This window comes from Bidens hawaiensis, unplaced genomic scaffold (assembly GCF_021521415.1).
Source record: "Bidens hawaiensis isolate Kalapana, Puna unplaced genomic scaffold, B.hawaiensis_p1.1 tig00017761_1, whole genome shotgun sequence".
NCBI classification, from domain to species: Eukaryota; Viridiplantae; Streptophyta; class Magnoliopsida; order Asterales; family Asteraceae; genus Bidens; species Bidens hawaiensis.
Window position 1 is genome coordinate 119,107 of NW_027492679.1, and position 27,417 is coordinate 146,523.

Genomic DNA, 27,417 nt, shown 5'->3' on the forward strand with positions numbered 1-27,417 from the left:
AAAGGTAAACAAAACGAATTTCCCATTCTATCCGCCATGGCTCGTGATTTGCTTGCCGTACAAGCCTCAACGGTTGCTTCCGAATCGGTTTTTTCTCTTAGTGGGAGGGTGTTATCTATGCGAAGAACAAAACTAACTCCCGAGTCTCTAGAGGTTTGCATTTGCCTAAAGGACCATTTGGATGCGGTGGATCGTGTACAACACAAGGCGAACTTTGAAGACGAAATACCAATAGAGCGTCATATTCATGATGAGGAGGCGGAGGACGGGGTTTCTTCCGATAACGAAGACGAGGGTGAAGACGAGAATGAAGACGAAGAAGAGTTGTAATTATTTGTTTTGGTAAAATTATTTGTAACTTGTTCAACTAATATTTAGTTTTGATTTGTTTTATTATAATTACTTTTGTTACTCATGATTAATTTTTGTTACTTTTTTAATAACGACGAACATTTTATTTATTTAAAAACTAACTATTACAAACATTATTAAAACATAAACGATACTAAACATAACAACTAAAACATAAAAAACAAAGTCCGTCGTTTTAATCCGGGAATACTTATTTTTGGGTTGTAGAGCCGGACGACTCTCCCACTTCCGTTTTTTTAGCTTCCAATCTTCTTTTCTCTCGACAATACTTATTCGTATGTTTTCGTAATGTCGAGTTGGACCCTGCTTTAAGAAACTTCGAGCAATATTTACAACGTGCCAACTCATGTGAGTCGGTCATGAGACACAAATCGTAATGAACCCAAACATCGGGGCATCTTGTTGTTTCGATCACCATAACAACGTCATCATTGGTTGCCATTTGTTGTCGGTTTAAGGTTAATTGTGGTTTGGAGTGTGTTTTATAGTTTTGGAAGTGGTTTAACAAGTAAACAAACAAACTTTGCTATTCATAGTAAGAAAATAACCTATTTATAGTTAAAAAACCGGTTCCAACGGTCAAAAACGGCTATATAGCCGTTGGAACCGGTTCCTAACGGCTCTAATTTTTAAATTTCAAAAAAAACCGGTGGAACCGGTTTTTACGTAAAAACCGGTTCCGGTTCATACCCTACCCGGTTCCTAAAAGTTCGCATATCTAGGCATCGGTTCGGGTCGGGAACCGAACCGGTTCTTGATTGGAACCGGTGCCATTTTACAACCCGGTGTAAAAAAACCGGTTTGGAACCGGTTCGGGTTTTCCATTTGAACCCGATTTGTGCACCTCTAGTTCCGATAACTTGAATTATACAACTCCTATGAAACGTAGCAAATTGGAACAAAACAAGCCAAATGTCAGTAACAGTCACTACCAACTACCACGAACATTACCACAAAAAATAATATTACTTTTCTTTAAACATATATAACTTGGGTGAATCTTTTACAATACCTTCTCCTTTATCCTTTTCTAGAAGGACCGGTTTCAAAATTCCGTTTTGGCCCCCCGACCCACGGACCCACCGTCACCCAAAAACGTCCCGCTCGTTTTCCCAGGTTTGTGAATATATGAAAGTAAGAAACAGATCAAGCGTCTCGGTTTAAACATATTTCTATTGCATGTTTTAGTCACGAGTTTGGAAACAAAAAATACACAGATGAAGATTATACCTTTTTTAACAATGTTTCGTTTACATACAGGCAAAGATTGAAAATTCAATAAATTACACCCACCACAGGGTTACCCAAACATGAATCATCGTTCATTAAAAAACAACTCCTGCAGACACATGAAACCGAATGTTAGCAAATGTTCTATAATGATAATAGAAATTAAATATATAATTTTGAAAACCTTATAAAAAGATATAAAAAAGAAAAATTGGCGTACCTTCATTTTGAGGGAGATAAAAAACCAATATCAAGAAGTGAAGGCAAAAACTCGATCTGTGATCTTGGTTCGGCAAATTGGACATTCGGAACATGCAATTGAACAAGATTTACACACTGCAAACGATTGAAGGTATTAAAAAAGTTGAATGCCATCAATCATGGTTAAGTATAATAAAAAGTAAAAAGCTTTTGAAAAGTTGAGTTTAAAAAAAAACTTACAACTAAAATGGCGACACGGAAGAAGCATGGCGGCAGTTGGTGACTCAAAGCATACTTTACATACATGAGAATTTGCATCTCCATTCCCGACATAATTAGCCTCCTTTTCCTTCATCTCTTGCATTCGAGCCTGAGCATCATAAATTGTAATTATGAGCTGAAGAAGGTGACATTTTTAACCATTTATTTACAAGCAGGACGGTTCCTACCATTTGTAACTAAAATACTACGAGGGAACTGGTCAAATGGTTTCAAAGTTGACTAAAGTATACATTTTGTGCATAAAACCTCCAAAATCATTTTATTCAAACAATAAGATTAGTATATGGATGATATAACTTCTTGCTTCTATAATCATACTTGATTCACGAATTGTTGGAAAATATACCAAAAATTTTAGGCGAAAAGATGTTTTGGCCTTCGAGCGAACCTAAACTGAAACGTTTAAAAACGGTCCAGTTTGCCTGAAGGTGATTAAAAACGTTGAAACCAACCGGAACCGTCCAAACCGAAGCAAGTCAGCTGATTTGGTCGGTTGATATCCAAGTTCCAAACGGTCCAGTTTCTACAATTTGGCACTTTAACGGTTCAGCTCGGTATAAAAATTAGCCGGCTGTGTAAACCGAACTGGCCATTTGACCTATGTATTTATATATTTCTTTTTCTTTTTATTATTTGTAGTTATGTGCATGTATTATAAATAATGAACCATATTTATCATTTTAAAATTTTTAATACAAGCTAATAATTATAGAAAAAAGTTGGTTCAAACTGTTAAACCAGCAAAACCATGCCATGAACATCCATAATAGTGCCACCCGTACCAGAAATTGTATCAGTCATTTAAAACAATGTATGTATGTATGTGCGTACCTTCAAACGTGCAACAAGGGGCTCTTCCTTAGTCACGTTCTGAGTAGTTTGTGAAACATTCAAGACACGGTTCTCTTTAACAACCGAACTATTCCGATCACCATTTTCCACTTTCATATAATTGACATTTTCAGATCTCTCAGTCTGACTTTCATTACTGCTCAATTCAGGAACAGTCACAACACCCTTTGCATCTTTCTTCAACTGAGCAACAAGAACCCACATGTTTGCCAAATCATTCTCCAAAGCCGCTTCCTTCTTCTTTGACTCCTCAACTTTCTTCCTATATTCCTCTTCTATCAGTTCCTTCTCAGACAAGGCAGCCTCCAGTTTTGCCTCTCGTTGCCTCCGTGCCTGCAACTCCATTCTTAAATCTTCAGTGTCAAGGTTCCATGAGTCAAACTCATCATAGGAGTCTTTGACTCGACTAGAAGAACGGCCTTTTCGACCCGGTTTTATAGGGTCGTATTTGCAGTTACCACCGTTTGCAGATTTAGAATTGGCTAATTCACAAGCGGCTACTAATTCTTTCTCGAGTTTTGCGTTTTCTAGTGAAAGTTTGGTGACTTCGCCTGCTAGATTTTTTAGTTCTACAGCAGCAGCTGATGCTAATTCCTTTGCGTAAGACGCTTCTTCTGATAGTTTTTGATTCTGTACATATAATCCACTGTTCTCCTCTAGAATGTGAACGTGTTCTAGCTTCAGTTTTTCATTCTCTACCTCCTGATTTAGAGAGAAAAAGAAGTCAACAAAACAATACCACCTTTTAATTTTAAAATTAGAAATCATGGTTGAAACTACTAAAAGGGTAATAGGTTAAAAAGATATGTAAAGCATAAAACTTGACTAGTTAAACCGATTATGGGGAAAGGGTCGAATTGAAATTTTAAAACAAGGAACAGGTCGAACGGGTTAAAGAGGTCAAAAGTTGCCAAACTGTAATAATGAATTTTTATTTTTAAAGTCTTACAAGTGATAAAATATAAGGTCATTGGTAAATGTCTAAATCGTTATATTTAAAGGTGTAGAAAGTGATGTACCAAATCATCTGACAGAATACTATTATAAGTAAGCAAACCAATAAACCAGCACAACTAGGTTGTAGCAATCACCTGAATCTTAATTTTAGTCCTCAGCCCATCAATGTACTCTTTGGATCCATGAGTTTCTGGAGATACCTTTGGCTTCTCATTAGCCATAGCTAGCCGTTGTTCAAGCAGCATGATTGTCTCATGGAGTTCTTTGTTTCCTGCACACTGTTATTAAAAAATCAAGTGTTTAGATGGGCAAAATGCAAAATTGAGCACACTATATAGGCTGCATAGATTGCTATATGTGATGGCATAATACTTTTATGGTAATTGTGTCAAGCATCAAAGTGTACAATGTAGCATTAACAAAAGGCAATGTAGTACACGTGTTATATGAAATACAAATGTGAGGTTAATTATGCCTTTGACCAAATATGATAAAAGAGATAGATGTGATTTAAACTTTAACAACTACACGCCTTTGCATTATCAATCTAAATACCTTGTTTTGCAATTCTTCCTGGAGGATGCGATTGTCTGCTGTCTTGAGCTGAAATCATGAACTTATAATTAGTTCAATTAAGTTAAGAAAAGTATTATGTTAATCATTGCTATTATCTGAAAAAGCATACTAACCTCCAGCTCAAAAGCCTTTTCATCACATTGTGTCATTAGATTCATCATTGTCTGTTTTAGAGAGCAAAAGTAGTCAGTAGTGTAGAGGTTGCATAAATTACAGAAAGGAAACTAACATGAAAAAGGTGTACCTGCTGCATATCAGACAGCGATGTATTAGATATTGAAGCTTCATTGCTTTCAACAATCTGTTTCTCCAAGGCCCTCATTTGCTTTCTTTTTTCTTCTATTTCAAGTTCCAGGTTTTCTATCTGTGTGTCAACATAAGTTTATATCAAAGTATGCTTTTTGATAATTAACTTGCATGACAGCGGACACAAATTCAAGTTTTGTGTCAGGTATGTGTGAGAGAAATGAACAAAACTTTACTTGGGTTTTCGAGCTCTCGGTGTCATTTGCAGACTGCTCTACTAAACGCTTCAAGGTACTAGTACTGAATGCAATCTCTCCTGCAAGCATCTTCACTCTCTCCACTAGAAGGTCCATCTCATCTATTGAGAGTCCACCCTATGGTCAAAAAAATATGATCAAGAGTTAAGATTTATACTTTATGTTAGTTGGAAAAACAAAAACAAAATGTTGTAAACTTGCAAAAAAAAACTGGTGGATAAGCGTGTTATGATAAGACTATGACTTCCTCACACGTAATTATCAGCCAGTAACATGTGTAACTCGCAGATTGAAGACACTACTATAAATAATTGAAAACTTCTATTGTGTTGCATTAAATCATACTTATAACTATCAAATATTTGAAGTGCCCTACTGAGATTTGGGATACAAGTCCTAGTGCCAAAATTTATATAAAACCATCAGACTGTATAGAGCATTAAACATACTGTGATACGCTTTACACCACTGCCAGCACTATTAATGACTTCACCCGCGTGAGTAGAATCCGTGACAGTGCTGCCAGCAGCTGATAAATTGCCCGACATTAAGTCATTTTGAATTTCACTTTGCAAGAGCAGAGAATCATTCTGAAACAAATGCCATCAAGAAGGATCATTAGGCTCAGTTCCATGAATCAAAATGCAATAAACCAAGTACAATAAACAAAATCATTAGCAGAAAGACATGAATGTAAATGCTGAGGGTTAAATGTGGTTGTAAGATAATGTATTACATGTAAAAATAAATTGAGAAAGATTAACCTACTTCATCATCATTAGCAGGAATCGTATCTTTTGAAGAAACAAGAATTAGCTTTGTTAGCCTCTGAATTCTGCTCATAAGAGCAGCCTTGGCTTCTTCCTCTTCCTCTAAGCGTGATTGCATCTTCACTTGTCCTTCTTCCAACTATTAATACAGAAATAGCATGATCAAACTAAAGAGTAAAACTCATAAACTTATAAATGTAATACTAGAAACACAGCTCAAAGCGTGTGTGAATTGTGATAGAGATTAACACGCAAAATGCACCTTTTGTTTTAAGGTCAATATCTCTTCTGGATTCACACCTACAAGCATCCCCCTACGCAACTGATCAAGCTCAAGTTTAAGAGCTGATATCTCTCTTTGGTACTTCTTAATCAAAGATTTTTCATCAATGATCTGCAAGATGGAGGAGGTTTCAAGAACATAGAACAGTGGGATTAAAATGTTTGTTTCTCACTATGATATAAAACATATTAAACATTGATGTGATAACAAACCTTATTCTGAGAGGCGTATATTTCAATGCGCTTTGCCCTATTAGCAAATTTTAATGTATTGTGGTCTCCTCCATGCTACTAGATGCAGGAGTTATGGTGCAAATAAGCTGTAAAGAGAACAAAAGTTAGATTTGGAACACTGAAAGAAATATAAATGATTATCAAAAAAACTAAAAGAATAAGTTTTTAATGCTTACGGAAACATGCCCATGGCCACTCAATGAAGACTGCAGAATACGAGTAAGCTTGGAATCTCTGTAAGGAATATGAGATGCCCCTTCCCTCACTAAGCTTTCCAATAACCTGTAAGCACGGTATTTACAAAATGCTTATAAATTAGTTCAAGATAATATTTTCTACTTATTAATCCTAAAACATCCAAATATAAGACACGAAAAATAAATGCACACTAGTTATTTATATAGAAAAAGACTAACTATATCTATGTACAGCCAAAGCAAGCTCAATGTACAACCAAATCTCATTAAATTTAACACGTAACAGAGCAGTAATGTTGAGAAAATTCATAACAACTTACAGTTCCAAGGGTTAAAAGACTTTTGTTTATGTAAGAGCCTTCCTTCCTCCTCAGTCCAGTGGTTTCAGTTTTTGAGCTCTCAGATCCCGCAAGGGTCAATTAAATTCTAAAACACAACAAACAATTATTTAATAAAAAGCTACAAAATTTAACTAGCTTACTAGAAAAATGTAAAAGAAGTCGTGCATACAAGTTGAGAAAATATGACTCCATCGTATTCGTCACCATGGGAGCTACTTTCAATCATCTGAAAGTTCAAATATAGCTTAAGAAACTCATTACATCAATATAACGGATTGAAGTCAACAGCAAAAGCAATTGACTATGTTTAACCACCGACAAACTTAAGCTCATAAAGAGAGAAACTTTGTGTGAATCACATACCAGGGTAAATATTGTGTGACTACGGCTGCTAAGAAGGTTGAAGTTATTTGAACCAATGTGCCGATGCTCTGCAAATAGCAAAAAGAGTTAAAATGGTATAGATGAGAGCATTAAAGCAAATGGTTCCTGCCCGTAACACATCACTCGTCTTTTAAAACTTGTAACCGAAGGAACATAAAGTTTATCGGGTAATGGGTTAGCTTAACTTTTTTAACAACCCAACCCACATAAACCTTAGGTGCTGTAAGAAACACGCATGCACACGCATAGATTCAGTAGTACCTTCACCAGCAGCAATGAAAGAAAGGGCATGCCGGGAGATAAAACCACCTCTTCCTTTATGCCTTCAACATATGTACCCTATAATGGATACAAAGCACAATCATGTCACAATCGTATATAATAATCTCCATATAACAAGATTAAATAATACCATAACAAATCAAATCTGAAGAGCTAACTGAACTATCATACTAAGCAAACAACACAAAATGATTATTGTTATATTTAACTGCTCTATGTGGATTGGTAAATTATTATGGATTTTAAGAAACAAAAGGTTGAAATGTATGGGAAGAATTACTAGCAGACTGAATGAATTAAGACAGAAATATGCAAAGCAAGCTAGTGCAGAAACCTGTGCATCTTCTCGAACACGCAAATTTTGTCCTGTTGGATCAAGTAGATCATTAATCACCTGAGACAAGAAGCATAAGCAGAATGGTGAATCAGATTTAAAGAAGATTGGATAGGCATGTCAAATACAAATAAGCAAGCTTATTAAGTGACATGAGCACTACTAGTATATAAAGCCAAGGACTGTTGACAAATTATTATGATATTAGTGGTAGTGACAATCTAACAATCCCCAAATGGCAGCTTACCTCATTATATATCTCGATATATGACACACACGCAGTAAGAACTCCCTTCCCGGCGTCTGCAATGAAAACACAAGGTGGTCATTGTCAAAAAATTATAAACAAGGATATATAACAGAGCAAATGTGCCAAAAACTGCATGTATGCATGTTTGTCATCTGCATACATACATACATATATGTAATAACTTCTTTTTAAATGTTTACTCGTGTCATTTGCAAGCCTTTGGCAAATTCTCATATGTATGTTGTTTTCTTCATACATACATATATGTAATGTATGTATGTATGAAGAAAACAACATACATATGAGAATTTGCCAAAGGCTTGCAAAATGACACGAGTAAACATTTAAAAAGAAGTTCCTAAGAAACTTACATCCTGAATGATGCTAAAAAACATCCTTTATCGCCAAGGGTATTATTCCTGGAGAATTATGATCACCCTGTGAAGACAATTGAGAAGAATAGAGTTATGGACAAGTGAGACAATATACATGACATTAACAATAAGTAGATCAACAAGATAATGTAAATTATAATAGCTATTGCTTTCTTTTTTTCATTTTACATTTACAAGTAAAATAAGGTAGAAAACAGTATTGGCAAATGTTTGCATCTAATAAAGCTCAATTTTAGTTTACAAAAACTTGCTAAAGAAATCAATAATTTTAACTTGATTTTGATGCCTCCACAGCCTAAAAAGAAAACACGCCTTGACAATACACAATTTATTAGTTTGTATGAATAGTACATATTACTCTTTTAACTCTTAGAACTTAGAAGAATACACAACCTTGTCAAACACATTTTTGTGCTTGTTGTCAAACTGAAATCACAAATCTGAATACACTACAAGAAATGATTTTTATACCTATCCAATCTGAAACCCTAGAGTACACAATGTCATCTTTAAGATAATTATATCTAGGATTCTAGGTTCAGATTTACTTATTCTTTCAGCACTGGAGTTGTAGCTCAAAATAATCCTACAAAATTTGCTATCATTCTAATGAAAATGTTTATAATCATTCTCTTAAATACTCCAGCATTATCAACACTGACACAATGTGATGTTTTCTGCCCTATTGCAGAAGTGTCGGAAGTGCATGGTTTACTTTCCCCGTGTCAATATTTAGGTTAACCACTACCTCTCATAACAATCTTATCTTGATCCAAATATCCCCTTCTAACCAATACATTATTGTTCGATTTTAGAGTGTAACAAACCACCTCTAACGGTGTTGCCTTAACTTCTCAATATGTTTCATCCCAACCTTCACACATGTATCTTGATTCATAATCCTATCCTTTTGTCATGTAGCCACACATCATCAATCTCAACATCATGCAACTAAACAAGCAAGAAAAACACAACTCCATGTTTCAATGAAATCATGATAGCCTAATTTGTACAGGGACGTTTTACAGGCATAGTAATTCTTGCAGCAACATTGCATCAACAACACGTCTTGACAAACAATACCAATGAGAAGTAAATGATCATCTACTAGAAGTTTAAGACCATAAGCTTCTATCAAGTTCTACTTCTTTCAAGTTATCGTGAAGGTATAGAGCAGCCATTAATGTGCAGTATTCAAATGCTTCTAACAATGGCCTTGCATATGATATTCTAACTTGAGCTAATAAGCAACCTCAAAATTCATAACAATTCATCAATGGCATGGAAATAAATAATGTACTTACATGCGTGGTATGCGTCTTCCCACTACTCGTAACACCATATGCAAATACGGTTCCTGCATTAGCAGTTTTACGTTAGCTCCAACAACTACTCTTTTAAATGTGGACAGCGTATAACACATCCGGAAATAAATACATTAAATTTCAAAACTGATCAAGTTTTCCCCTACCATTTATGCCTTCCATAGCCGCTCTTATAACAGGCCCCGCAGCGACTTCATACACTTCCTGAGTTTCCGCATATGATCCAAAAACTTTATCTACAACACAAACAAACAAATAACAATAACTTAAATAAACTTAATGCCGCATTTAGTATAACTTATTAATATATAAAAAATCCAAAGTTACTAAATTAGTACCAAACGCATACGAAGTGGCCGGATTATACTCGTTCAGTACAAGTTTATCCCCATCCGCATACCACGCAACCTCATCCCCCCTCTGATACTCCCTCTCACTACAATAAACACCACAAACACAGCAGATCAATACCACATTGTGTTAATACAGTACAAATTCACACAAATCGAATTAAGATCTACAACTACAACTAATTGTGATTATTACTTCATAGGCCGAAAGCGAATGGTGACGGAAATGCTATCACCGGCTGCTCCTCCTTGTCTGGGCACATCATCAATCTCAATCGGCTCATCAATCAACAAGTCATCAGCAGAAGACTGATAACCGTAACCACCAGCAGCAGGGGCTCTGGAGTACATGGAATCGGAATTAGTAAAAGGTAGAGTATCAGATCTAGAAGCGTAAGCCGTGGATGCGGACGATTGAAGTGCGGTGGTCTGCTTGAAGGATGACGATGAGGAAGAGGAGGAGAAGGGTGAGGTGATTGGTCCGCCTCGTGAGGAAGAAGCTGCTGCCATTGACCGATTCAACTCACTGGATTGGATTGAATAATAATAATCTGACAGAAGGAAGGAGTTAGGGTTTGTTGTTGTCAGAGCTCCACATGTTTAGAGATTGAATCGGACATTGCTTGCAGCTGCAGTCGGTGAGTGATTGAATTGAAAGGTGTTGTTGTAGAGAGAGAAAGAGAAAGTTTAAATTTGAAATTTCACTTGTTGTAGATGTAGAGAGAGAAAGTAGTGGTAGTGGTAGTGGTGTATAAATGTGTATTGTACGTATAGTGTGTGTGTGTGTGTGTGTGTTTCTTCTGGTTTACGACAAAACACGATCTGGAAATGGTAGCGAGAGATGAGATGCTATGCCTATAGTAACTGGGTGGGAGGGAGGTAAATCAACATATTCAATTCAAGTATTTGTTGTCTTTATTTTATTTTATTTCATTTAACAGGGAATCTAATGTCATTATTATTATTATTATTAATTTAATTCTTTCTTTTTATTTTATCTAATCACACACCAGATTAGGTCGTGTTCATAGAAGTCAGACGGACATTTTAACCAAAATATGTTTTTTTAAGTATGATTGATTGTCTATGGGGTGAATCATTGGCGAAGCTTGGACTAAAATATCAGGGGAACGGACTTAAAATGTATTTTAAAAATTCACAAACGAGGGGTCAGGCTCAAATTTTCGATTGAAAACAGCTAAATTTACACTACGTATAAAAATGTTTGCGCGAAAAGATAAATTTATACTGATGCGCAAAAAACAAGGGGGCGGGTACACCCCGGGCACTAAGTATACTTCACCCCTAGTGTGAATGGTCGCCGAATATTGGTCAAACAACTACTCTAACCAATAAGTTTCAAAGTATGGCCTCAATAGTTAGCATGGTTATTCGGGATGTTTGAACGACTGTTCGGACCAATAATTTTCAAATAACTTTTTTTTCAACAAATAACTATTTGAATGTTTTGTGTAAGGTTGTTTTATAATACAAAATCAAATCAGGTGGTGTAAATATAGCGTGATTATGTAAAACTTATTTTGTTTTTTTGTAAGAAGATGGTGCTTCTTAAGATAATGGCAAAAATGAAATATTTAAAAACTCAAGCATCATTATGCTTCTTAAGAAGATGGTGCCATTCCCACTTTGGTGGGGTGGTAAGGTGGTATGGGTATAAAAGGGAGGTCATGGGTTTAATACCCATAGTGTTAAAAAAAGAAATTAGCTGTTAAAAAAAAAAAAGAAAAAGCATCGTATAATTAAAAAGGAACGTTATTGTACTTCTATGTATGTTAAATATATTTCGATCAAAAAACAACTATTTTTGAAATACTGTATGCTTGCATCACAATTTATTCAACTTTAATGTTTGCATTGTTTTTCATATATAGATTTATGTGTTAAGTTGTTTCATTTACGTTATTTATTTTAATAATATTAATATCTCAAGTTATCTTCATTTTTATTATCTTATATAATAATCACTTAAAAGAGTATATACTCAATTAACTCAGTAGCTAGAGCTAGATTAAATTATTTCATTAAAATGTCGTTTAATACGTAATTAGCTTTCAGTCGTTAAATACGAAACCGTATAAATATATAATACACAGCACACTAGTTAGCGTTTAGACTAGTTGTTGTGGGTCTTCGACAGGGCCTGCAAAATTGATGTAGCGTGGTAACAGGGTTTTAACACAGTGTCAAGGCGTTAAAGCCCGAACGATAAAGGAAGAAATGGTAACTTCGTAATAAAGCTTTAACAAGGAAATTGTAAGGTTTTAACGTAATAATAGGGCATTAAACTTAATGGTTAAAGCTCCACCACACACCAAGTAGCACTTATACAATATTACTATTTATTTATTATATTAAAAATATTTTCCCATGAACCTTTTGTAATTTTGTTTGTTTGTTTGTTTTGCAAAGAGAGAGGGGCAAAAGGGAAAACAAAAAGGAGACTTTGTGGTGGATGACGTGGAGAGGGGGTGGCGTTTTGGAAGATTCAAAATTTGAGTTTTTGCTTGAAAGTGACGGCGCCATAAATGGAATTTTTTAATTTATTATTTTGTGTGTGTTTAAAAGTAACCGTGAAATGAGCGGGAATGACAGTGACTCCACGTGGGACATAAATAACCACTTCCACCACCTACACTACACACATGTAAATGTTTCAGCTAGAACAAGTAAATATAAATATGGTTGCAACTTACAATCCACACTTATTTAACGTGTATAAATGTCAAAACTTTACATTATGTATAAGTTGGGCTAGTAAATAAAATAACGAGCTTTGTCAGAAAAATGTTCCTAACTTCTAAAAATTAACAAACACAAAAATGTTATTATACTCCAGAATCTAGATAGAAAACGAAAGTTGGTGTCGCAAGTGACTTGATTGGTCTATTTGACGGTATATGGTTGAAGATCCCAAGAGGCGTGGAAAGTTGACAAAGCATGGAGTTCAAATGAGTTGTAGTTATTGCAAGTCAACACTACATAACATAAGAAGGCGCCCTAAAAAGGGTAAATGTAAAGCTATTGTTGAAGATGGTGGTGCTAAAAGGTCAATGGGAAGGCCAAAGGGGAGGTCAACCAAAGCTTCTGAAAAGTCAACAGAAGCTTCTAAAAAGTCAACACAAGGAACACAACAATTGTCAGGTTCTAAAAGGCGGTATTACCAAAGGGTAGGTTCTAATAAGCAAAGAGAAGTCAACCCAAGCTTCCCAAATGTCAACTCAACCAACCAATTCAAGTCAACCACAACAGTCAACTCAACCAACACAATCAAGTCAACCACAACAGTCAATTCCATCTAGAAGGACAAGAGGAAGCACAAAGGAAAATGTCAAAGGAAAGGCTGCTTAATGTGAAGAAGATATGTTTTCTTTTGGACTATTATGTATTTTGTTAAAATTATCTTTTGAACAAGCATGTATTATGGTAAATTTAGCTTTTGAACAAGTATGTTTGATGGTAAACTTAGCATGTGATCAAGTATGCATTATTATGTTTGAATTAGCATGGTTAGTGTCAAAATGGTGATTTATGAAGAAGGGTAAAATGGTTATATTTGTTAACATTGTTCACTGGTGCAGCTGGTAAATTGTAGAATGGTAAATAGTTTGAATTAGTCATGATTGTGTTTACTTATTTTGTTTGAAAATATCTTATGATGCAGTTGGTAAATTTATGCTCATTTGTGTTGACTGTGTTTGGTTAAAAATCTATGTTCATCCACTTTTTTTTTTTGTAAAAATGTAAGTATGTAGAAGTTGTAGCAGTCATAGTAGCCAATGTGTTGGTGTGGTAGTCATTTAAGGTCATAATGGTGATTAATGCAGAAAGGGTAAAATGGTCATTTTCAAAATGGTCATAGCGGTGATTTATGCAGAAAGGGCAAAATGGTCATAATGGTGATTTATGCAAAAGTCTACTTGGGCATGCGGAAGACCCAAAATGGTCATTTATATATAAAACACAATCTGAAGTTCTGAACACTTTACTTAACATGGTCATTTATAGAGGTGTACAAAACCGGTTTTAAACCCAAATTGAACTGGTTTATAAACCGAACCGGTTTGGTCAACTGTTGGCCAAAATCAGTTTGAGTCAAACCGGTTCGGTTTATAAATCGGTTTAGAAGCAAGATAGGTCGGCCTGGTCACGTCGGTTCGGTTTATAAACCGGTTTTTCTTAAACCGGTTTGGTATATCTTAAGAGGAACCAATCCTGAAATTGACGGTTTGGGTCGGTTAGGGAACCGGTTTGAGTGATATAACGTTCGTTCTCTTCATTGAATTTCAATGAAATTCGAAACCGGTTTTAAACCCAAACCGGTTCGGTTTGGTTTGCCTAAAACCAATCCCAAACCTATTTTTTTGTACACCTCTAGTCATTTATGCATAAAACACAATCTGAACAATTTAGTCCATATAAGAAATAAACATCGACTTTTCATCGTATAGATTGATAATGACAACAACAAACATTGACAATTACCTTAACAACAAACACTGAAAGTTCACACGTATAAAATCCACCATACTGCTATCGTAACAATTATTAAACCTAAAACACTTTGATTCTTTCAATTGTTCTTTTTCAATAACAACTGCTCTTTCAATTTCTTGTTCTCCTCTTGCAAAATCATGTTCTGCAACTTTAAATTTTCCATCTTCATATCTTCAAGGTCTTGTTGTTTTATGGCATTGCATTTGCATCGTTCATGTGCCTTCAAGAATTCATCAATATATTTTTTTCACATGAAGAATTTACAGTCCTCATTCTGTATTAAACATATAAAAAACACCTAATCAAATCATCTTTGAAATTATAAGCAACTGTTATACTTAAATGGTGTACTTACTGGCCATAAAGGGCACCCATAGAATTCGTCCCCATTATGAACGCTTCTACGTCCAGCAACTCTAGGAATTGCAGGTATGTCGTGATTACAATAGATGTTTCCATCGAAATTAAGCTTAAACCTCTTAGGGTTTTTCTTCCAACGAGATGAAGAAGTCGCGGATGAGCTCAATTCCATCAATTTGGTGTATTAGGGTTCTTCAGTTGCTCAATTGGGTGGTTTTAGGGTTATGATTTTGTGCAACGATGTCACCTAATGTTTATAGAGAGTTCACAGCCACATAAGCATTCCACGTCAGATGGTTTTTAACAACTAGGATGGCCAACTCAGCATCATACTAACAGAGTTAGTCATTCGTTAATCACAGACTGTTAAAAACCCTTTAGTTGGGATCATCACCAGCCAAATGTAAATTTGAGTATGTTATTTACCAATACATCATAGTTTGGGAGTATTTAAAACCAATTTCCCTTTAAATAAATATAAGAGAGATGAAAAAAAAACAAATTTCACATATTAAGAGTCCGTCATGGTGGAGAATATTATTTTAAGTATGAATAGATTCATTCTTAATTTTAGAGTGTTTGTTTATTTTGAGTGGCGCACACTATAACCACATCTATGTTATCCGTCATATCAGTTATTTCAACTTCTAAATAGATATTTAGTTTTGATTATTTAAATTAAACAACATTATAGTCGTTTCAAGTTTCAACAGACGTTTAACTATTGGCTTTACCTTTTGAAATATTGTATAACATTAAATCAACAGTATCGTTTGATTAGTGTCAATGATGTGTATCAAATGTCCTAATTTTATTTGTAAATAGTTTGTTACACATATATCTTATGTTGATATAGTATTGTTTACAATGTTCTTAGTGTTTCTATGCTTTGATGTTAAGATGCTAATAGACCTACTGAAATAGCTTTTTTGTAACATGTGGATGTAAGACTTTGTAAGAAATGTTGGATTATACCTTCCGGGCAGATGCATCCTAACAACTTATTTAAGTTCGAGTAGATATCCTGATTACATCGAGTAAAGAGACCTCAGTGTTCAAAGCACCACGTCTATCCTTATGGAACGCACCACGCTCATCTTTATGGAATCCATCTGGAAAGTTTTGTCACTAAAATTTTTCCTCTTACACTTTTTTTCTCAATAATCTTGAAACTTGTTGCTTATGTATTTACGGAGAGGTGCCGACAGATGTATTAAAAGACATTCTAGATATGAAGGTGCTTTTGGTTTTATATGAGATGGGTTCATCTAGGCTAGGTGCATTCAAGAAAGCTACAAGTCCGTTAGCTCAACTTGAAGGAGAGTAGTCTTAGCGTAGTGAAACTGCTTATGCTCATTTGATGAGCAACTTTGTCACTACTAAAATGAAACATTTCCCCCTCGAGTGGTTATGTTCCACCGATGAAACCAAGGGCACAAGTTTGAAATTGGTAGGAAACTACACGACTAGAGCGTTTATGAGGTTGCCATGTAGTTGACAAGCATCGCACCTCTTAACAATTGTCGCTAATCCATAGTCGGCCTATAGCACTCTAGGCGATCATATATCTTTGTGCCACCAGTGTGTCCTGGGCATAGACTTCCTCAAAACCTGCCACACATCCTATAGCACCCTAGCAACCTGACTAATTTACTGAATGCACACACATCCTTTACTAGATTAGTCACCGTCTCTATGCGTTAGTCACTAGTTGCATTACTAAAGGTGGCGAAAACATTATGTAAAGTGAATAATCTATATAAATTCAGAACTAAATAGTAAAACTATAAACTTTTCTTAACCTATACAAAATTTCCCAATAGCAAAATAAAATGAACAATATAGATGTAGCCCCTACATAAATAATGATTTAATTTCAAAGATGTCAGCAAACTGCAAATAGTTATTGTAATTTCAGAAATTGCAGGCATGATACCAAACATGTGAACCCCCAAAAAAGATCAACTTCCAGTCAAGTATATGACATCTAGATTCACCATTACTAACCTACAAGCTTCTTACCCGACCCTGCCCGACCACATCAACAATTAACATTCCAAAGGTAAATAAATATCAACAGAGCTTGCCTCCTCACCATTCATGATCTACACAAAACACATGACAAGTAAAATCAGATTATAAACTTATATGATAATCATTTATTTCCAAAGACTCGGAATAACTTTACTTACCTTCTAGATAATGCAGTTACATCTTCATTCAACCATGGAGTTTGTAGAAACTCATCATCACAATCTTTAATATCAATAGTCTCCATTTCAAACTCATTATGACCACAATACTCATTCCACTCAAACCACATTTTAGCAATTGACTCCTTTCTAAAACATGTGGTATGATCTTTCTCCTCAGGAGAACTCGCAGCAATTAACCGATAAGTATACACCTTCCTCACCTGCCCCGGCCGAAAAGCCCGCCCGATCGCTTGACGAGTCACAGACGGATTTAAATGCACATCCAATATTATTATTCTAGAAGCTCCAACTAATGATATACCCTCCCCACAAGCCTTAATCGACCCGAAAAATACTCTTGCATCAGGCGTGTTGTTGAACGCATCCATTGCTACTTCTCGTACATCATTGTCATGATCTCCGGTTATTAAAAATATTTGCTTGTTCAAGCTCCAGCCTTTCACTTTCTCGGTCAACTTTAGCAGAAAATGTAAAGGGAGTAGATAATTACCAAACACAAGAAGCTTTTCACCGTTCGATTCACAAAGGCGAAGTAGATTGAGATAGAATTTAGCTTTAACACCTTCTCGCTCATCTAAAGTCTCCAAAAGTGCGTCGATTTTTTTCAAAGTATCATCATTTTTGTCTCTGTCATTAGTTGTGGATTTTACAAGAGATTTTAAATCCGGGTGGACGTAAATCGCACTACCATCAGAGCTGACTTTAAACTTTCTCGCCATTTTTTTCAAATCTTTAACTTCCCGTTTTTGCCGCGGGCTAAGGTTTAAAAAAACCGAAAAATCAACATGGCCAGGAAGCTCATCTAAGAAATCCCCTTTGTAGTAGTGAAGAACGCTTCTTGTCATCTCGCGTAAATCTTCAATAACCCTAACCTTTCGTTTAAAATTCTCGTCCTTCAGTAATGTATGCTCAACCAGCTCGCAAAATTCGCTATCCGTGCTCTTCTTAGAAAGATTTTTTCGCGTTTCCATTGACACTCGACTCAAAATACGTTTTTTTATAGATTTTGAACCGTCCATTTTCAAAAACCGTGGTCGGACAAGGTTTAAGATGTTGAAAACCTCACTGACATGATTTTGGTAGAGTGTTCCAGAAAGAACGACTTTTCTTGGAGTTTCAACCTTTTCAACTGATGTGAAAACATCGGTGTCTTTGTTTCTTGGAGTGTGACCTTCGTCTAGTATCACAAGTGACGGGAATTTAATTAAAATTTCCTGACAGTTGACAGAAACCGAGCTTCTGTCATTGTCACATACTATGGTGGAAAATTGTTTGTAACCAAGAAACAGTATGGAGCGCATGTTGGCCCATTTTTTTAACACTTCAAGTTGTTGGGCCCGGTTATCAGCTTTTTGTGAATAACAGTCAAAGAGTGGTATGTCTTCAACTTGCCATCTTTTGAATTCTTTCTTCCACGTGGCTAGAATGCCTCTTGGTAAGACCACTAACGGTCTTGCATCAGGATATTTAGCCATGAAACTTTGGATGAAACTGATAAGCATGAACGTTTTCCCGGACCCTGGTGCGTGGGCAAGGATGCAGCCACCTGGATTGTCAGAAACTAGGTTACTGATGAGGAAATTAAAGCCTTCAATCTGATGTGGCTTCATTTGCTTTTTATGTCTTGGATGAGCGGATACTTCTACCACAGAGAAATCTTTTCCTGGTGTTTTAACTCCATCCAGAACCGCACCAGACGTGTCTCCGAATTTATCAGATCGGCCTTCTGTATAATAAGTTCTCGTACTCTTTGCAGTCTGAATTCAAATGAAATACAATAACATAATCTCATAAGCGGGATGCTAATGAATATTACAATGTAATATTGTCATGTGTTATGAAGAAAACAAATTTACCTTGGGGCGCTGAAACTCGATAATAGATTCAATACTCCGTTCGACTACTCCGCATACACGGCAAACATAACCGATATCATCTCTTAGTATATATGAATGATCACATTCTTCATCTACCTTTGCGTGTTCGGGGACCGAAGGGTCCATGTCAGCATCCTGACAGAGATAAAAAGAAATTACACTTCTTGAACACACCTGAAGTAACTTTTAGAATGGGCCGGGATGGAAAATGGGGATGGAAAATGGGTCAAACGAATTTGGGTATAAATGGTTGTGTTTATAGGCGGGTCAAAACGGGTCAGGCTAGAGCGCCGGTCAGCACACATGTCCACTGTTTCTCAAATTTTGTAAATTATATGTGTAATAAAATAATATCACAAAAGTGTATTCCTAAAACAAGAATGTAATTTCTTTCAAGTAAAATGATTTAGAACACTGAAAGTGTCTGAAGGCACATTAGGTGATTGTTAACGTGTTAACCCGTTCAACCAATTTGACCATTTCATTTTCAGTTGACTTTATAAGCATTTTTCTCATTCTTTTGTTTGAATTTAAGAGCTTGGCGTGTGAAAATGCAAATAACACATAAATGTGTACCTTTGAGGACTCTAGTCCAAAGTTCATTTCTTTCCATATGTCAGCTAAACCATCAGCATTGGCATCTGAATCACTTCCTTCCATGTCTGAATCAGAATCACCACCAACATATTCACCTTTATCATGGTTCTTTTCAGCATCAACATCATTATCAACATTCTTGTCTTGTATATCTGTTGATCCAATAACAATATTTGTTTGTTTTTCTTCTACACCTACTATTTCTTTTCCTATTTTCCTTTTCCCTTTCCCTCTTCCTCTTCCTCGCCCACCACCACTGCCGCCACCACCACCACCACCGCCGCCACCACCTCCTCTCCCACCTGAAGATTGACCTTGAGCATAATCTCCCTCCTGCATGGTGAGGAACCAACACATGACACATCATATAAATATAATATTATATTAATGCACATCCAAATTAATATTTTGCAGAACAGTAAGTAGAAGCATGGTCATTTCAGCCAAATCACCAAAAAGAGAGGTTATGTTGTATCTCCATAAGGTTGAATGAGTATATTTGGAAACTAGTCAAAAGGTGAATCATGTCAATTAGATTGTAATTTGTGCTTGCAACCTCTGATCGAATTCACTTAATTTAAATCAAATTAGTTAGTTTTTTCGAAGGTCAAATACCATTTTGAAAAAAAAAACAACATACTTCCTGGTTTTTTCACACAAAAATCTCTATTTTTTGCACGAAAAGTCCCTCTAGATGTTAAATTGGAACAAAATTGTGCTCTAAAACAACTTGCAACCGATATATCCGGGTGTTATACTCAAGTGTTTATCTTTTTCCTCACATGGCTTGTATCTTTTTCATCCTAGTTGTTTCTTAAAATAATTTGGATGTACCAGCTTTAAGTTTTTTTTTTTTTTTATTTCACACCTTTGTTCAAATTTAACACGTAGAGGGACTTTAATGTGCAAAACTTGTTGAGAAACTTTTCAGAGAAAAACATAAAGTGTGTTGGTTTGTTTTATGTTATGATATCTGCCCCTTTTAAATGGTATATTTAGTAAATTAGACTTGATATAACAATTATTCATAAAAAATGAATAATAGACGAAATGGGTAGTGGGTCGACCCGTCCTGTTTTGACATCTTACCAGCCCATCCATTTGGCCACTTTTACAGGTAAGCATGTCACACATCTTGATCAGCAACAGTTTCCATCACAAACACATGAAAAGTTATACCAGATCTTCACTAAAACTAACCAAAATGTTGATAAAACTTACCAAAAACTGTTTCATTGAAAACTCCCCTTCAGGTTTGCTTAAAACCACATCTCGATATGGTTGAAAAGGCCTTCCAACTGTGGGTTCTTCATCATCCGATTCAATATTAACAACAGCACCTGGTGCATCTATACCATTAACATTCGCAGCATCATGCATAACAATATCCCTCACATGATTTGTGGCGGGAATTTCAGTTTTCACAGAACCTGTCTCCATTAAATCAGCCCTAAGTGAGGGAAACTTTCTAAAAGTAGGCCCCAACATATGTTTTCTATGCAAACGAAGATCTGCTATTTCTTTTGTAACAGACCCAAATTCAGGTGAATCAAGCTCTTGCATCCAGTCTCTAATAGCAAATGGATTAGTGTAGTCAATAGTTCTCTTAGACTTTTTTGCATCATATGCGTACGAACTGTACTGTGGGCTTGGAGATGCACTTTCTTTATTGTTAGCTAATAGTCCCATTAATGTTCCTGAAACAAACACACAGAAACAAACCATATACAGTGAGAACTTTCTACCCTTCAAACTTGAACGCGAACCATAAATCTAACATGATTTTGGCCTGCGTTGTTTGTTGACTATACTTACAAGAATGTTGCTACTATTACAAAATAGATAATAAAAGAACAAATGCTCAAAGATCCTTCATTCCAACTTTATCCGATCATGCATGCTGTACTGTTGTACACTTATCTTAAAAAATTTAAATTCTAAATGCTTAAATGTTACAGCATACAGAATAATGAAAACCCACGTAAGGTAATGTGCATCATTGATCAACTAGTTGAAAAAGTACAATGAGGATAGTTTCATAGTTACAAAGAATGCTAACTAAGATAACAAAAGAACAATAAACCCTATACAACAAGTAAGATGCTACATGTAACAATAAGAATGTTGAGGCATAGCTATTGCAATGTCTATATTTACATTTACAGCGGTCCTGCAAACACATGAGCTTGAAAGAAACAAGTAGTCAGGATGAGCATTTTTTTTCTTTACCAAAATACCACTGGTACCAACAGAAGACAATCAATACCAGTACTTGTTTTTGGTTTGGGTAATTTGAATATCCCTATAGGTGATATATGATAGTGATTAGAGTTGATTACCATTTTGAAACCCTAAAAAGTACGAATAATATTTGCATTTCTGAAAACATAAGAGCTTTATTTCATAGGGTTATAGCAATTGAGCATAAAGAGTAGTAGGTACCAGAAGGTGTAAAGGAGGTAGTGGTGGTGGTGTTGTTGATATTCCGGTGGTCTTCGATGTCCATTGAATTGACTGTAAGAAACACGTGATCAAAATAAATCACATCTATTTAGGTACAATTACACATAAACGAAACATCTCGAAATCAACTAAAAAATAAAAGAGGGGTGTAACTAGAAACCCTAAATAATATTGAGGACATACATTGTAATAAAATTGGGTAACAACGGCCAAGTCAGCTTGATGATCCTGATTGAAGAATTAGATAGACGGAGAAAGAAAGCGGGTTCAGTAAACAGCAATGGGGGAGAGAGTGGAGTGGGTTTCGGGGTTGGTTGGGTGATGAACTTTCTTTCGTTTGATGCCAACAACAAACAAAGCAAAACACAAAATATATATATGCCAAATGTCTTCTATAGGCTCTTTTCTTTTTCTTTCTTTCTTTTTTTTTATTTACCAATGATCATAAGTTATATTTAATATACATTAGCAAATGGCGGATATAACCTGGGAGAATTGGAACTTATAACGAGGTTTTTTTGTGTTTTGGTGTTTTTTTTAATTAGGGAGGTAGAGTGTACCTGGCCCGGTTAGTATCTTGCTATACCGTTTTGGTGGTTTAATAAACTTTTTTTTGTTTGTCGTTTTAAAAAAAAATATACATTAGCAAAAACAAACCATCAAACATAGGTTACAAATATCCGCACCATGCCGAAGATTAGCGAGAGTATCGAAAAGCCCAACCTTTGCCAAGTGCTATCTTTTATATTAATTGGACTAATATTTTTCACAGTCCCAAACCAAAACCACTTTGCAACTTTAACGACCACATTAAACTCATTTTGGCATTAAAGTCCAAATTTATTACCGATGTCACGTTCGTCCAATTTAACCATAACATCAGGCTTGGACAAACAACCTTTGCAATTTTGATTCCCAAACATACCATATTGGGGTTGGGTGAACTTTTGAAGCGAAGAACAACATAAAAGAGAAAAAATTACGCCAAAGGTCTTTAAAGGACGATGGTCACTTGATCACTAGCTTTTTTTATTAATTTCTTTTAATGAAATACCATACCACTTGACCATCGATACATAAATACTAGACGCTTAAACTTATTATAGCCTATATACATCTGAATATATCTTTAAGTTACCTTTTACTATCTTAGTTGCAAAGAGTAAAAAAATTCTGAATGTGAGGTTGGAGAAGTGGCGTGCGGCTTGCAAGGACAAATGTTTAAGGATTAGTTGCTCTAAAATTGAGTACATTTATTGTGACTTCGGTGATGCAGCTACTAATGAGGACACTCAAATCACCATTGAGGGTCAAGTAGTTCCGCAATCAACCAATTTCAAGTATATATGATCATTTGCACAAAGAGATGTAGAGATATAAGATAGACAATGATGTGGACCACAACATGCAAGAAGGTTGGTGTAAATGGAGAGCAGCCACTATGGTATTGTGCGATAAGAGGTTCCCCGCTAAACTAGCAGGGAAATTTAATAGGGTTGCCATTAGACCTGTTATGTTATACGGGATCGATTGTTGGGCCACAAGAGGACATGAATGCATAAGCTTGAGGTAGTAGAGATGAGGATGCTGAGATGGATGTGTGGTTACACTATGTTGGATCGGGCTAGAAATGAGGGTTTCAAGGAAATATTTGGGGTGACTAGTATATCAGAAAAAATAAAGAATGGGAGGTTGAGATGGTTTGGTCATATGAAGACGAGGCGTGCGACATTACTAGTTAGAATAGTGGAAAACCTTAATGTAGAGGGGAGGAGGAGCAGGGTCGGGCCCAAACTGGCTTGGGATGAACGAATTAGGCATGATTTTATAGAATTGTATCTCTCTAAGGACATGGTCCAGATAGGAGTTTGTGGAGACGTAGAATTAAGGTTAAAGACTTTTAGGGAAAAGATACATTTGTGTTTTTAGCTTTTTCTAGGGGCTTAGTTTTTCCATCAATTTAGTCTATCGTGCGTGTAACTGTTTACGTATTTTTTTTATGTATATATGTTTTTACTTTACCCCTTTACCTTATATTCGGATTTTGGTAGTTTCATATTTTCTATATGTTCAATTTTGTTTTGTTTGTTTGTTTGTTTAGCGTGGAGCCAATGGTCTCTATAGAAACCAGCCTCTCTATCCCATGAGATAGAGATAAAGTTTGCCTATATCAGTCCTTTCCAAACCTTACTTATAGCTTCGCTATGAGTGAGATTAATGGGTAGGATTTTATCTTAATATACCGAGATAGACCCAAAGGGACATTACTTGTGTTATATAAGTTGATCTTAAATGGATGCTTACATATGTAACAAACAATATTGCTCTCTTTTAGAGGATAATAGGATCACTAAGATTATTTCCTTATGCTTCATTAAGTAGAAGCCTCATGTGGGTTCAAGTTTATACTCGTTCAGACATTACTCAAATTGCAACGCACTAGATATCTATAGATTAATGTGAAGTATCTAGTAGGTTATTAAAATATCTTTAAAGGAAATGAGAGACTATAACTTAAAAGAGGAAGTGAAAACTCAAATCGGTTGATTACTCTAAACTTTGTTATATTAAAAGATAACAAAATGTAATTTTTGAGATATATTCTTATGTCAGCAGATAAATCTATCTCATGGAGGAGCCATAGTGAATTGATAACAACAACCGAAGTTATAATGACATTATATGTTGATTAATCACAACAAAATTGTCAATATATGTTGTTGAAAATTTATAAGTGAACTGATGACCGTCGTTCGAGTCATGCAAAAATCAAGTTAAACTATATAGATAGGATAAGTAAGGTATCGTATCCACCTGGAGTATGTGGTCAATGTAATTGTGTAAACAGTTTCAGTATTATGAAGTAACGGATTTAGTACTGATCACACAAGTAATTAAGTTGAATTTAGAGAATTAAGCAAACAAACAAATAAACGAGTTTCAATCAATTAACAAAAGCAAATCACACCCGGGAATTCAAGTAAGCAACCTATAGTAATCTCATGCAACCTAACAGATTAATTATTAATGGTTAACTACAGATTGATCAATCAGACAAAACCTTAGACATCAACAATCGCTTTACACACGACACCGGTTATCATACAATCCTTGCCAGTGTAACTCAGTTAAGGGCAATTATATGTTTTATCTTATTTAATCTAATCAAACAGTCATATGATCAATTATCTAGCAACTGGTAAAAAATCGTTCAGACCAACGTAAACCTAAACCGATTGAACACACAGAAATACCAAACATTAATAATCATATATCAACCATAAACAATTATACATAAGTGTTCTTAGTCACATGAGAAAACTGAAAAGATTACAACCTATACATTCCCGGGGTGAGATTCTAGGAGATTAGCTGATCCTTGACATCGTTAGATCTTCGATATGGATGGTATGGAGCATGTATATGATCTTGACACAAGCTGGAATGATGGAATCGCCCCTTGGAACCTCTGAAAGTCGCCTGCCTTGATAAAAACGGAGATGGGGTCGTTTATGATGAAGAATATGTTAAAAACCCTAACAGCCCGTCTACACACCCCATCGCGATACGCGATGGGGTCTTCACTGTATCGCGATGGACCAGAAAGTCAACAAATCATTTAAACCCATCGCGATACACGATGGGTCTTCAGTCAAGCCCATCGCGTATCGCGATGGGGCTTGTCACCAGCAAACTTCATAAATATTCCTCGTTTCGCGTGCTGGACATCCCGGGTCTTCAATACATGCAGCAGCATGTCCAAATTAAGAGCTTTAACACTTGTGACCTGAAATACAATAACACATGTATGAAGTATCGAAGTTCCTAAAATAAACAATTAAAACTAATGAATAAACGAACTAAAACATATACAAATTAACCAACCATCACATCCCCACAGTTATCTTTTGCTTGCACTCAAGCAAACTCTAAAGCAAACATCAACCTCCATCATAGGTATGTAAATTATCGTCATTAATACTAGAAAGGTTTAAGGTCATACCCAGTTTCCCAGACTGACACTTTCTAGGTTGACATCCCACAAATAAGGTTAAGTGCTATAATAAAAACAATAGAGTCGCCCAGACAAGTGTACTTTGTTTCTGGTTAAGGCACACATGCTTATACCCCTCATAATATAATAACTCTCCTCTCGGTTTAATATCTGGACTAGCAAAAGATTTGCTAGTATCACTCTGCTCTCAGTATCACTCATAAACAGGTGTCCATCCATAAAACTGCTTTGACACAAATGCAAATCAAGAGGACTTAAAAAGGGTTGTAACGGGGCTAGGTGTAAGGGTATGGAAAGGAAATTTTCAAGTAGCTCAAACGACCTGATCCGGCTTATTACAGAACATCTAAATAAACAAAACTAACATGCATACTGATTTCATCTTTTTTTACAGACATAAACGAACTACTACTTGCGTAACTAAATATAAACATACATCTTTTTGGCTTTTTGCTCAATTTTTTTAAACATAATAAACGTGATGCTTAATAATGGAACAAATACAAATACAAAAACAAAAACAAATACAAAGAAACCTATTAAGCCGCATCATCTCGTAACATAATATCAGGGTTAATCAAATGAAAAATAGGTCTAAGAAATGTTTTCTAAGGGAACCAACCCCCCGCCCCTCACATTACCCACGCTCATATGTATAATGTATGAGGCCCAACCCCCAGTACCCACACTCTCGCTCATTCAGACGAGGCTTAACCTAATTGCCTCTATCACTTTTGTAGTTTGCCAGCTACGATCCTGTAATACATGAACATCGATGAAAGCACTCAAATGACATGTGTGTACTATGTATTATATGTGTATTATATATATGTGGTCAACTCACACATGTACCGGAGGAATAAGGTTGCCGATATAAACATGTGTACATGTCCCCATGACTCGTTATCCCCACCTAAACGACCCCATTTTCAGCTTCTCGTTATGAAAACATTTGTGAGTAAGACTATTGAGAAGCTGAAAAACCAACCATGACCAGAAACCTATACTTGGCATTAATGGAAATAATTAACAGTTAACAACTTTGGTTTTCGAACACTTTTCGAGGTACTATCGGGTTAAAATTTTCAAATTCCCCCCATCCCCACACTTGAGGTTTACATTGTCCTTAATGTTAAAATATTTAAGCAATTAATGAAATTTGAGGGACGGGATTGAAATTGACTTTTTTTTATTGTTAAGCAATTTAAAAACTCGGGGCTCAAATGTGATGGCGCTACTAGCAATTATACAATTACA

At 35.6% G+C, this 27,417-nt stretch overlaps 1 protein-coding gene and 1 pseudogene across 2 annotated transcripts; both read right to left on the bottom strand.

Moving 5' to 3' along the window:
* Positions 1–1,486: 1,486 nt before the first annotated feature.
* LOC143554570 (kinesin-like protein KIN-7D, mitochondrial) lies at positions 1,487–10,789 on the bottom strand (annotated as a pseudogene). Its single transcript, XR_013139045.1, has 25 exons — positions 10,314–10,789; positions 10,106–10,203; positions 9,914–10,003; positions 9,747–9,799; positions 8,419–8,485; positions 8,045–8,100; positions 7,798–7,857; positions 7,443–7,520; positions 7,161–7,228; positions 6,967–7,023; positions 6,777–6,882; positions 6,436–6,541; positions 6,239–6,345; positions 6,006–6,137; positions 5,742–5,882; positions 5,423–5,563; positions 4,953–5,090; positions 4,715–4,834; positions 4,584–4,634; positions 4,450–4,497; positions 4,029–4,172; positions 2,917–3,639; positions 2,044–2,173; positions 1,823–1,938; positions 1,487–1,711 (listed from the first exon to the last, which is right to left on the bottom strand). The product of XR_013139045.1 is annotated as a kinesin-like protein KIN-7D, mitochondrial (transcript).
* A 5,897-nt stretch (positions 10,790–16,686) lies between these two features.
* LOC143554571 (protein CHROMATIN REMODELING 35-like) lies at positions 16,687–22,190 on the bottom strand. The gene is made up of 6 exons (XM_077044292.1): positions 22,125–22,190; positions 20,904–21,379; positions 19,662–20,015; positions 19,065–19,220; positions 17,185–18,965; positions 16,687–17,097 (listed from the first exon to the last, which is right to left on the bottom strand). The coding sequence occupies exons 1-6, from the start codon at positions 22,186–22,188 to the stop codon at positions 17,091–17,093; spliced, it is 2,838 nt and encodes a 945-aa protein (XP_076900407.1). The 5' UTR covers positions 22,189–22,190; the 3' UTR covers positions 16,687–17,090.
* Positions 22,191–27,417: the final 5,227 nt, after the last annotated feature.